The following is a 12,157-nucleotide window of genomic DNA, read 5'->3' as shown; positions in this document are numbered from 1 at the left end:
CTGTCTCGAAAGATAATTGTATATTTTAAAATACGATGACCGTAACGTTACGTCTGTTCTGTGAACAAGACTGGGTAGTAATTGATGATTTCGACACAGTACAAATAGAAGTGTGGCGCACCAACCTAATTTGTTCCCTACAGAATAAACATTCCGCTAGTAGTGTGAGTCTTTATATATTCGCTTCTTCCATCGCTATCGTCTCCTCACCGGCAGTTGATACTTTTGAGGGGACAGAGCTCGATACACGATTTCGTTTCTTAGCCTACTCAACTTTTGGGTCTAATTTGTTGACAAAAATCGATTAGAGTCTGTGTTTAAGGTATAACGTGAGTACGACTACATTCCTGTATTTTGTGAGGATGTTTTTCATGTCAGAGAAAGGACAAGTTTTCGTGACATTTTGGCTCAGAAAGGCAGCACCAGTGGCACTTTCTGAAGCCGGGCGGGGGGGGCGTCACGGTGGATTTGAGGCTAGTGCCCCTTCTTTGGCGAGGATGTGCGCCAAAAGCTGAGAACTTGAAGCCACCGCGCATTTTCTTGTTCGCTTGGCCATCGTGTCCGGGTTCTTGTCCGTGTGCCCCCGCAGACACCGGGCACTTTATGGATTCCGTGTGCTCGGTGACACGGCAAACACGAACATGGTGGATTAAGATCCTTTCCAACCTTTACGCACGACACCGTAAGTTTATTTTTTAACGTTGAATATTAACGTTGGGTGGCAGAATCCTTGTTTAGGGGTCGTTTTTTCACTTCGTTGTCATCACGGTTGTCAGATCTTTATCAGTAGGTTCTGGATGAAACTCCGTCGGTGTTTAAAACGAAACGTCGAATTTACCTCACGCGTAAAACAGGGTTTGTGTGCCGGTGCGTATGGGATTAAGTTTTTGTAACGGGGTGCTTTGCTAAAATGCAAGTTATTAGAAGTTTTTCCCTGGTGTTTCTCAACACTGCCAGCTCGAGCTGCCGTGGTTTGATGCGGTTCTCGTGCGTTCCTCCGATATCTGTATCCCAGCAACAGTTGCGGTAAGTGAGTGCGTGCGGAAAGCGGATTTGTGTTCAGTAGTCCGACACTCCTCCGGATCAAACACGTCCCGCGGGTGTGTGTTCAGTAGTCCGACACTCCTCCGGATCAAACACGTCCCGCGCAGTCCGGCTACTCCGACGGGCGCTCCGAAGATTTGAAATGTTTGACTTTCATTAAAAAAGGTCAAAAAGGATGATGGTTTTTGTCATTTCTGTAAGTTTATATATATATATATATATATATAATGTAAAAGAACTTCAAAGCGAGGTAGTCTTCTCTTATTTTTATACAAAGTATTATAGAGTAATTTAAGATTTGGCGTCAGCCGTAATCTGTCCACGCGGACGTTTTGGGAAGGGTACGTGCACGCACGCGTGACAGAGGTTGGTCTCCACCCTCTACCTGAAAGAAGCGCACCTGGATCCAACGAGACGGAAGTAGTGTGTCCGGATTACTAAAACTCACACGCTCGTATTACTTTGTGGAGACTTTCCTCTAGTGTTGGATCGGTTGAAATTCTGCTCGGAGTAGCACCTTGCTGAATCGAACTAAGGATTGTTTCTGTTTTTAGTGGCACACCATAATATATGGCACATGTCCGGGTAAGATTATCATGTTCAATGTAGCGTAATCTGTACGCCATTCCTGAGTATGTTTTGCGATTGTTATGCATTTCGGCGGCATAACACTCTTGCCATGGTAATACATTAGATATTTTTAATATGTTTAAAGTCTATGGCTTTGTTCTGTTCTGAAATAACCTACCCATTCTTAGGGTTGTACATCATTGCATTATTTTATTTTACCATGTGTGCTGCAAAATGCATGGAACACAGGTCTCCAGTAAGTCGGACAATATGAATGCTTTTTCACTTATTATATTAGAAGTTACCTTTCCATTTCTAGAGGATGTATAAAAAGGCATGGTGTGGTTACAGAAATGGATAAGAATTTCCTGCTACACCAAGTGCATACAAATAAAATGTTTATTTTGGATAACACAGACGATATAACTGGAGTAAAATGCCTTGATTGTGTTTTTTTTAAATTAATATTCATCAAACCTTTACTGACCACTGCCCTTGAGGTTGTAAATATAGTAACTATTTGTCACTGCCTTTCTTTGTCTTCTACAGGTTTAGCAATCAGTGATGTTACTCAGGGTGTGTGCCAGGTGAAGCTTTGTCGCCAGATCTCTAAACACACACACACACACTCACACTCCGCTATTCATTCCGACCACAGAAGAATGACTGTATTCCACCGACTGCTGCGCGGGCGCTTGCACCCATGGAAGCTTGCCGTCGTGGCCCTGGTGTTCGTGACGTTTCTGTTCCTGATGCAGAGAGAGGTGGTCAGTCAGAGCCCCCAAGAGGAGCCCTGGATTCGCGGGATTGTGGGGAAACAGGACGCCGTACTGGGGATGGTCATGGGGGCCGTGAAGAACTTCAGGGACTCCATGCCAAAGATGCAGATCCGCGCCCCGGTGAGGAGGCAGGGGGGCGGGGCGAGCCAGCCCTGCCTGCCCGGCTCCTACACGGCTGCGGAGCTGATGCCCGCCCTGGATAGGCCGCCGCAGAACCCCAGCGCCCCCGGGGCGGCTGGGAAGGCCTTCCATACGGAGAACCTCAGCCCAGCCGAGCAGAAGGAGAAAGACAGGGGCGAAGAGAAGCACTGCTTTAACCTCTATGCCAGCGACCGCATTTCACTCAGTCGGGACCTCGGCCCAGACACCAGACCGCCAGAGTATGTGGTCTGCTACGAGACTTTACACACTTATCTGAACTTTAGTGTAGGAGCGTTTGTAACTGCATTGTGCATTTCAAGTCCCGTAAAAAATGCTGTCTTGATTTTGTCCCGATTCCATAAATCTTAGAAGTGTACATGTGGTATAAGTAGCAAGTGGGGCCCAACCCTTTACTAAATGAAAGATACCTCACATTATGTAGTTCATAATTGGACATTTTGTATACTAAGGTATAGGGTAGTGGAAATGCACTGTGATATATTATTCAGTTGAACACTATTACAACATACCATTATAGGTTGACTTGAAAATGTAGTGACATCTAGTGGTTGAATAATGTAGTGGTTAGGACTCTTAGCACTGATGATCAAATCTTGTTCTGATCTTGTCAAAGCCTACCGAACAAAATTCCTGAAAAGACCATAATTAAGCAGTAATGATAACACGCATGTTTCTGTTTCCAGCTGGCAGAGAAGCAAAAGACACAAACTTGCCTTTTGTATTTGGCTCCTGCAGTGTTATAAGGCACCTCTGAAAAACCACAGACTGACTTTCCCTGAGACATTGTCTCAGCGTGTCTGCCCAGTGAACGTGGCCGATCGAAGAGAAAAAGGGAGAAGCCAAAGCGAGGAGCTTGAGTTTAGTTTGGCTAATTAGACGAGTCTGTTTTCTTCCTCATTATTCTGACTGGGCACTTTATACTGCACAAAGCCCTATTTTACTGGGTTTTTTGCTGTTGTAAAGTGTCTGTCATTCAACACTAAATGGAGGTTTCATGGATGGATTCACCTTTTGGTCATCCACCCTGCTTTATGGCATTGGAGGAATGCAGTTCTGTCCTGTTTCTCCTCACCATTATTCTCTCCCTCTCTCTCTCTCTCTCTCTCTCTCTCTCCGCCACTTCAGATGTATAGAGCAGACATTCCGGCGCTGTCCGCCCCTGCCAACCACAAGCGTGATCATCGTGTTCCACAACGAGGCGTGGAGCACGTTATTGCGCACGGTCTACAGTGTGCTCCACACTTCTCCAGCTCTCCTGCTCATTGAGATCATCCTGGTGGACGACGCCAGCACAGACGGTGAGGAACCTGCGAGGTCCAGGCGCGCCGGACCACCCAGACTCAGTCAAAACTGGGCTCCGGTTTCAGCCAGACGGGCCACTGCCTTCTGGCCAGGCAGGGCCTCTGGGCAGGTCTGTGACCCCTGGCTCATGACAGGCTGTAGAGCAGGAAACCGAGCTGTTTGCGAAAGCTCTGGTGGGGGGCAGGGTGGTGTGCAGTGGCCGTGGGGGCAAATATGGTGGGTTCGTATAACATGCCCTGGGCTGAAAGGAAGAGGCGGGAGGAAAAAGTCCGCAGGGAATATTGCACTCCTCACCCTCTAACCCCCTTCTCCCAGGCGAGTGAATGGAGTAGCCCCATTGCTGGGGTTCACTCATAAAACTGCTCCCTTGCAACAATACTGACAGACCACTCGGACAGGGACTGGCAGATTGCCACATGGGAAATTCGAGTTAGGCTCTTTCTCTCTCTCTCTCTCTCTCTCTCTCTCTCTCTCTCTCTCTCTCTCTCTCTCTCTCTCTCTCTCTCTCTCTCCATGTCTCTCACCCTCTTTCTCTTTCTTTTTCACACCATCGGCTTGCCTGTCATTTGCTGCTTGTCCTTAATTTGCTCCTCTGACTCTTGGCCTCTGTGCTTTCTCTTTCTCAGCTACCATGTCGTGTTTCGCTAAGGAAGACCAGCTGTAGGTGTGTGGGCCAATTTTCTTTAATTCAGATAAGAATGTCTTCATGTATCCTACAGTAATCATTTTTGCAAGCATCAATGGTGGATACAGAGACTTCTAAATCAAAGGCTAATGAAACTTAAGGAAAATCATGTTAGGCCCAGATGCACCCTGCACCCCCATTTGCTCTTGAATAATGTGTGCAATAGTCACTGTTTTGGCGTTAATAGAGTGCACTCTGTAATTAATTGAGCAGAGACTTTTTAAAAAATTATTATTGGGCTCTATGCTCCTACACAACATTTGAAATGAACCAATGACTGAGGTTAAAGAATCTAGAATGTCTTTTTGAGCACTGGGATATTTGCATCTGTATTTGGTAAGTATAGAATGTCTGCTTTCACTCTAGAATATTTTGGGTAAACTATATGTAAAATAGGAACCACCACCTCTTTTAATAACACTCCCACATCCTTTAAAAAAACAACAACAACAAAAAAAAAAAAAACGTTTTAGGGGAAGATAAGCAATTCAACAAATCGTTATCATTTTATATAAAACTCATGTTTAGTACTTGGTGGCATATCCTTTGCAGCCAATGCCTGCCAGCAGTCTGTGAGCCAGACATCAGCTGATGTCGCTTATCTACTCAGGCAGAGCCGTAATGCAGCCATTTCCGAATTCTGCTTCTTTCAGGGGGTTTTTGCCTTCGGCCCTGTCTTCAATTAGTGAAATGATTCCAATCCACTTTCTGGCCCTGAAAATCTCTGTAGTTACTTCGGAAGTATTTTTCAGGTCATTGTCTTGTTGCAAGGTGAAGTTCCATCCACCGAGTTTCAAGGCATGTGACCAATGAATATTCCCTTTCGCTCTTTTATTTTTTTACCCTGCTGTCATCAGCAGGCCCGTCATCGATGCAAACAGTCAGGCCCGGTCCGGTCCGGTCCGGCGGCAGCAGCCTGCACACATTTCCACCTTTGCCTCTCTGTGTCACTCTTACGTGTTGGTCTAGGTCTCATGTCCGTAGGATTAGATTTTTTAAAAATGTATTTATTTATTTTTAAATGGTTGTACGCTTCTCTTCCTGTTTCTTTTGTGGTTTGCATCTCATGGTCATGTCCTTTGAGGTCATACAACCTTCTGTTTGTTGTAGCCTTTGACTCATCCACATGCCTACATGCCGCATTCGTGGAAATGGGGCCGGCTGTGAACTCAAACTGCTGTGACTCATTTATGGCTCCCCCCAAATAGTCCCAAATGTGAGCTGCACATCTGTACTTTAACCTCATAGTGTTTCATTTCAAAACGTACAGGAGCTTTGAACCAAACAAGCAAACGTGGTGACGCTGTGCGTCACAGGGGTCAGAAGGGAAGACGGCGTTTGTCCGTATTCAGCACTCGTAATGCGCATGCGAACTGCAGTGTTGTGCTGCTGTCACTTCCAGTAGCATTTTTTTGGTGCCGTGTGTCCTGTGCAGAGCGTCTGAGAGGAGAACTGGAGGAGCATCTGAAGCAGCTCCACGTCGTGCGCGTGGTGCGGCAGCTGGAAAGGAAAGGCCTCATCACCGCACGCCTGCTGGGAGCCTCGGTCGCCACCGGCGACACCCTCACCTTCCTGGACGCCCACTGTGAGCACAGACCTCTTGTTGGAAGGGGGTGGTAGGGAGGAAAAACCTGAGTCATCTCGGGCTCGATGCTTTCTGGGCACGTTCACAATCTGCGATCCTACGCTGTGCTTTCCGTTGCTGTCGCGCTGCTGCGGAGACTCGTCCTTTGACGAGACGGACACAGATGTCTCTGCTGTGCTCCCTGGGCCGTGTGTCTCGCTGGCTTGGCTGGGGAAGAGCGCTGTTGTTGGGCAGTGTGGCCTCACCCGTTGTTTGCGCTGTTTAGAGAACAGCTGAGAAAAGACCCAGCGAGCACACGGCATTCCAGTCAACCCGGCGGCAGTAGTGTCTCTTGCTTATGCTGTTCTTGGCACGTTGTTTCACTCAGAATTCATACTTCCTTCTCTCTGAGTCAGTGCTTTTTGCTAGAGTGTCCCACAAACTCTGCGGTCCTGCCTCCTCCACGGTGTTTGTGGCTTCTTCTCCCCCCCCCCCCCCCTGCGTAGGTGAGTGCTTCCACGGTTGGCTGGAGCCTCTGCTGGCCCGGATAGCAGAGAACTACACAGCAGTGGTCAGCCCAGACATCACCACCATCGACCTGAACACGTTTGAGTTCATGAAGCCCTCCCCATATGGCCAGAACCACAACCGGGGCAATTTTGACTGGGGCCTGTCGTTTGGCTGGGAAATACTGCCTGAACACGAGAAACAGAGACGCAAAGATGAGACCTACCCTATTAAGTAAGACACGATGTGTGTGTGTGCGCATACATACATACAAACATACATACATACATACATACAATGCGCATCTCAGTATTTATGAATTATGTATTACACACAAGCTCATTTCTAAAAGTACTGTTGCCCCAAGGTATAGTTGCATGTCTTTTGAATAAAAAGTTTTTTGATTGTTTATTCATTAGTTTTCTGCGTTGTACAGAACACCAGCGTTTGCTGGAGGCCTGTTTTCCATCTCTAAAGATTATTTCTACCACATGGGGAGCTACGACGAGGAGATGGAGATCTGGGGTGGAGAGAACATTGAAATGTCCTTCAGGGTAAGAAAGGTTCAACACCTTCTGTTCGCCTGCTCAGTAGCACACAGTCTGCTCCAGATTTTCCTCTGTAAAGGAGAGAATACTGTACTTTATTAGTCAGTTGTTTTTTAATGCATCTAAATCAGTATCCTGTTATAGTGTGGTATATGATTAAATATCTAGGCCATTTGTTATGGTGTCATGCACAAGTGGAATATTAACACAAACTTAGTGAATCATGGCATTGTGGCAACAGGTAGTAAGACTTGGAAAAAAATCAGCATTCAAGTATTTATGGGACTTTCAGGATTTTAATCAAATAATAAAGTCCTTCAAGAGATTCATTGCCCTTTTTTCCCAAGTATTTCGTGCACGTTTTGGCTGAATTTCTCACGGGGGGTTTTTACCCAGTCGTTTAAATTGAGCACGGTTGGTCGTGCCTGAAATATTCTCCGCTGCACCTGCAGGTGTGGCAGTGTGGTGGGCAGCTGGAGATCATCCCCTGCTCCGTCGTGGGCCACGTGTTTCGCACCAAGAGCCCTCACTCCTTCCCCAAGGGCACGCGGGTGATCGCGCGCAACCAGGTGCGCCTGGCCGAGGTCTGGATGGACGACTACAAGGAGATCTTCTATCGCAGGAACCAGCAGGCCGCCCAGATGGCCAAAGAGGTAACGCGGCGTTTGCTGCACATTTTCGGTCACATTTCTGCATGTTTTGGTCATGTTTAGGAAAACCCCGGCTCGGGAACAGCGATGCCGCTCCTGTCGAGATCAGACAAGGCAAACGCTCTTTGCACCTGCAGTTCCGTCTTTGGTAGTGATTTTGTGCAGGTCTGTATTGTTGGCTGTTCTCTTTTGCGATTGGGTGCCTCCAGATCTGCGTGTATCTGCTGTGGTTGTTGGCAACTCAATATTCTGACGTTAAGACTCCTGCTTATATAGCCATGTTATTTTTATAGCTACTACAGACTGTAACTGGTTCTTGCTCATACTGAGATCTCTTGGCCATGTTCTAAATGTGTGTTTCCCAGACACAGTTTACGCCAAATTCCAAACTAAAAAATTATATTCAATGAAGCATCATTAATAATAATTTAAAAAAAAAATTAAGAAGAAGAATAAAAAAACAGCATCAATCATATGTCTAGAAAATGGCTCTTGTCAGTCTGTGAACAGGGAATAGGGAGTAGGACCTGTTTTAAACTTCTACACTCACATGATCCAAAAGGCCTCAGGATTGTCACGGTCACACTTAGCCTGAGGGAGTATGGAGGACTACAGATGTCTGAATGGAGGGCTTGCAGGTGAGCTGTTTCTGGGTCTTAAACCAACTAGCCAGGAGTGGGTGTGTCTGCCTGACCTGCGCCACTGCAGAGCGACCTGGGATGTGGGTTGGGGTCATGCCATATGCTTAACATCATGCTCCAGTTACGGATCAAAGCCTCTTTGGAATGGTGTTGCAATACTTGGTTGAAATAGCACAGGTGTAGGACATTCCCCCAGAAATGCTTTCATCTGACTGTCATTAAGATGTCCCTCAGGAGAGAGAGAGTGTGTGTGTGTGTGTGTGTGTGTGTGTGTTGGCCATGGGTTTCCAACCCCTACTTCTTTCTGCCTTTTAAAGGTCACTGTTGGTCTATAATTATCCTGAAAGCCTTTTCTTAGCTTACGGAGTGAAAGATGATGCTGTATGTGTCCAATATATCATTTCGTTATGGAGTGTTTATTTATCTGCTCTCTCAGAACAAGGGAAAAAGTCCAAAGAGATTTAAATGGGATTTTAAAGAAATTAGTAATGACACATCATGGGCACACTGTAGAACACAATATATGTAGTTTGAAAAAAAATTGACCATTGTCGAGAGATTTCACTGGATATTTCACATTATAAGACTGGTCAGTTTGATTTCATTCACAATGTCCATAGTTTGTAATGCTCTTTCCTTTCAGCTCTTTTGGTCTGTTATAGCCTAAAAAAAATCCACAGGCACACAGCTGGTGTGGAAAAAGTGCTCGGTCATTTCAGCAGTGTGAGTGGGTTTTACAGGCTGGCTTTCAACCTGAAGCCAGGGCTTGTTGCTCTTTCATGGCCCTGACCACGGAAATCCCTCACCAGGTTTATAGCACGTAGCCGAGAAACAGCGCTAGTCCGTAACCCAAGAGGAAAGAGCGCTTCGCAATCCGCCTGCAGGCAGCCAGAAAAGATGATCTCCTGGTTCAAAGGCTGCTTCGGAAACGAGACCCCCATACCCCAACACACACACACACACACACACACACACACACACACACACACACACACACACACACACACGTGTACCAACCTCCCCTTGGCTAATGGCAACCCATGGCTGTTTCCGCAGAGATCGTTCGGAGATGTCTCCAAGCGTGTGGACCTCCGGGAGAAGCTGCAGTGTAAGAGCTTCTCCTGGTATTTAAAGAACGTATATCCAGAGGCCTTCATGCCTGATCTCAACCCACTGCACTTTGGTGCGGTAAGTGTGTGTGCGCGTGCATGTGTGTATACGTAGTGACGTAACTTAGTTTTCCACTCCTCGTGCCCACAGCTCCCACACGGGTTTGCTCATTTTTCCATCTTTCTCTCTCCTACTCTTTCTCACATCTGGCCCATTCCACCCATTTCTTCCTTCAGTGTGTGTTGTTTTTTTTTGTTTTTTTTTTTCTTCTCCCCCCCATCCCCCGTTCTCCTGGTCTCGTCGCTTCCCTCCCACCACACCACAGAATGTTGCGACCGGCCGCTGTGGTTTCCCACCATGCCCCTCTCCGTGCAGAGGGGCTTGGAGAAAGTTCCGCCTCGTGTTTGAACAGCTTGGGGCTTGCCACCTTCACAGCCTTCTTCCATTACCCCCCCCCCCTCCCCCCGGTTCAATCTTCCACGTTTTTGACTGCATGCGCTCTCCCTCCCCAGATAAAGAACTTGGGGAAGGACTCGTGTCTGGATGCTGGTGAGAACAACGAGGGTGGGAAGGCGCTAATCATGTATCCGTGCCATGGAATGGGTGGCAACCAGGTACCCAGTGCCAGCTCAGCCGTGTGCTCTTACCGCTCAAACATACGAGTGGTTACCGAGTTAACTCTTAACGAGACGTCTCTCGGGGACTGAGCAATCACACCGTGCAGGGCTGTTTTATCGCAATTGTTCAGTTAGTAGCAGTCAGTTTCTCATATTCTGATGCTTCTTTTAGCACTTTAGATGTTTTTTGTTTGTTTTTTGTTTTTAGCACTCTAGCTGCTAGATTGTTGGCTACATTGGTTGATTGTTAATCATAACATATTACTGTGTGGAATCGGACAAGCCAACAAGTTTAATTGAACTTTTAACGTTTATGCGGTATAAGGTGTACTTGACTTTGAACTTTGCATACAACATCCTCGCTTCACAGTATTTCGAGTACTCGACACACCACGAAATCCGACACAACATTCAGAAAGAGCTTTGCCTGCACGGGGCCGACGGAGCGGTGAAGCTGGAGGAATGCCAGTATAAAGGCCACAACACTTTCACCGGAGTCGAGCAGAAATGGGAGCTTCAGGAGGTAGTAAAACTTTAAGCGCCACCGCGTCTTCCCCTGTTCACCGATCCTTTTGCCACACCGGCCGGAGGCGTAGTCTGATCTCTGCTCCAGCAGTACCCTAATCAAATCGGAATGGCCCCAAACTCTGGCGCTCGATGCCCACCCCCACACCCTTCTCAGAAGAGGCTCGCCTGGTCTGAATGTTGGTCTGAAACCTTAGTTTGGCCAAAGTCTAATGATCCGTTGAATTCAGTCATGTGTGCCAGAGCTTGGCCACAGCAAGAGTTTAGTGTGTCTGAAAAGGGGAAGAACTGGAAACTGCTGCACTCTCGAGGGCCGCAAATCCCTCCCTACTGTCCTAGACTTGTACATTTGGTGTATTAATCGATTCTTTGTAATTGTCTTGTCTTGTTTTCCTAGTGTGTGGCTTCATGGGTTTCCGGCGTAATGATGCTAACTGCCTGTGTCTGTTTTCGGGTCTGCAGGATCGGATGTTTTATAACCAGGGCTTGAAGCTGTGTCTGAGTGCCCGCTTTGAAAACCCCTCTCTGGTCTCCTGCAACCCAGGAGACAAATACCAGCTCTGGGTCTTCACCTGAGGGTACAGCTGAGTCACATCCCCATGTGTACACACACACACACACACTCAGTGCGCACACACACACGTGTGCAAACAGCACTACACACTACATTCTACAGACACTGAACTTCTTTACAAGAGAACCTTTTTAATTTATTTTTATATGTGTAATTACTGCTGCTGGAAAAGATTGGAATGAGTGAAGAAGTAAAGATGTGCTCGTACACAAACAACAAGGCACCTTCAGGAAGGATACTGAAGATGTACGGTGAAGGACAACATGAAGATTTCTGGACTTTGACTTCCTTTTTTTTCTCTCCTCACCGTTGTTGGAAAGGCTGTTGCAACTGGCTGACACAAATCCTCAAATGAATAGAGGCCTTGAAAAAGTTTGTCTTCTAAAGTACCATCCACATTTTAATGCACCAAAGACTTCAGTATTTATAATCCCTCAATTAAGTAGTACAATACTACCCCCCCCCCCCCCCCCCCCCCCCCACATTGTGCACTAGAAATGAATTTGCGCCTTGATAATATTTTAGATGCATTATGTGCTACTCAAACATTTTTCACTTCTGGTCAAATACTTTGTATTCAGATATTTTAAAATATGGAGACTCCCACAGAGGTTACTTGGTTTTATATGAATAGAGTGATGACATCAAATGATGCTATCTGTTGACTTCTCCAATTTAAAGAGAATCAACTTGCACCTCTTTAAGCTTACAGTCCAGTTGTTGGATGTTTGTTACGTTTGTTTGTTTTATGTCATGCAAATGTTTTTATTGTGTTTTGAAGAAACCCAAGTATTTTATCAGAATAGCAAAACGGCCAGTTTGCTTAGACTGGACAGGCGTTTCACTGGCCGGGGGGCCCACTGTCGGTCGTCTTTTTCA

At 46.5% G+C, this 12,157-nt stretch overlaps 1 protein-coding gene across 2 annotated transcripts; it reads left to right on the top strand.

The window, feature by feature from the left end:
• Positions 1 to 62: 62 nt before the first annotated feature.
• Positions 63 to 11,736, top strand: galnt3 (UDP-N-acetyl-alpha-D-galactosamine:polypeptide N-acetylgalactosaminyltransferase 3 (GalNAc-T3)). Of its 2 annotated transcripts, XM_035522048.1 has the most exons (12): positions 63 to 682; positions 2,164 to 2,773; positions 3,681 to 3,853; positions 5,978 to 6,127; positions 6,613 to 6,847; positions 7,050 to 7,167; positions 7,614 to 7,814; positions 9,509 to 9,640; positions 10,075 to 10,176; positions 10,550 to 10,702; positions 11,167 to 11,282; positions 11,451 to 11,736. In XM_035522048.1, the coding sequence occupies exons 1-11, from the start codon at positions 604 to 606 to the stop codon at positions 11,278 to 11,280; spliced, it is 2,067 nt and encodes a 688-aa protein (XP_035377941.1). In that variant the 5' UTR covers positions 63 to 603; the 3' UTR covers positions 11,281 to 11,282; positions 11,451 to 11,736. The 2 variants fall into 2 exon arrangements, with proteins under 2 accessions (XP_035377941.1, XP_035377942.1); XM_035522049.1 differs by having other exon boundaries at positions 11,167 to 11,736.
• Positions 11,737 to 12,157: the final 421 nt, after the last annotated feature.

Source organism: Electrophorus electricus, chromosome 2, assembly GCF_013358815.1.
Source record: "Electrophorus electricus isolate fEleEle1 chromosome 2, fEleEle1.pri, whole genome shotgun sequence".
NCBI classification, from domain to species: Eukaryota; Metazoa; Chordata; class Actinopteri; order Gymnotiformes; family Gymnotidae; genus Electrophorus; species Electrophorus electricus.
The sequence above is the reverse complement of the archived record's forward strand: the minus strand, read 5'-3'. Positions and strand labels throughout refer to the sequence as shown.

Coding starts and splice junctions, on each gene's coding strand:
- galnt3 (XM_035522048.1), top strand. CDS start 604: ATGGATTCCGTGTGCTCGGTGACACGGCAAACACGAACATGGTGGATT. Junction 6,128..6,612: donor CACCTTCCTGGACGCCCACT/GTGAGCACAGAC, acceptor CCCCCTGCGTAG/GTGAGTGCTTCCACGGTTGG. Junction 10,703..11,166: donor AGAAATGGGAGCTTCAGGAG/GTAGTAAAACTT, acceptor TCGGGTCTGCAG/GATCGGATGTTTTATAACCA.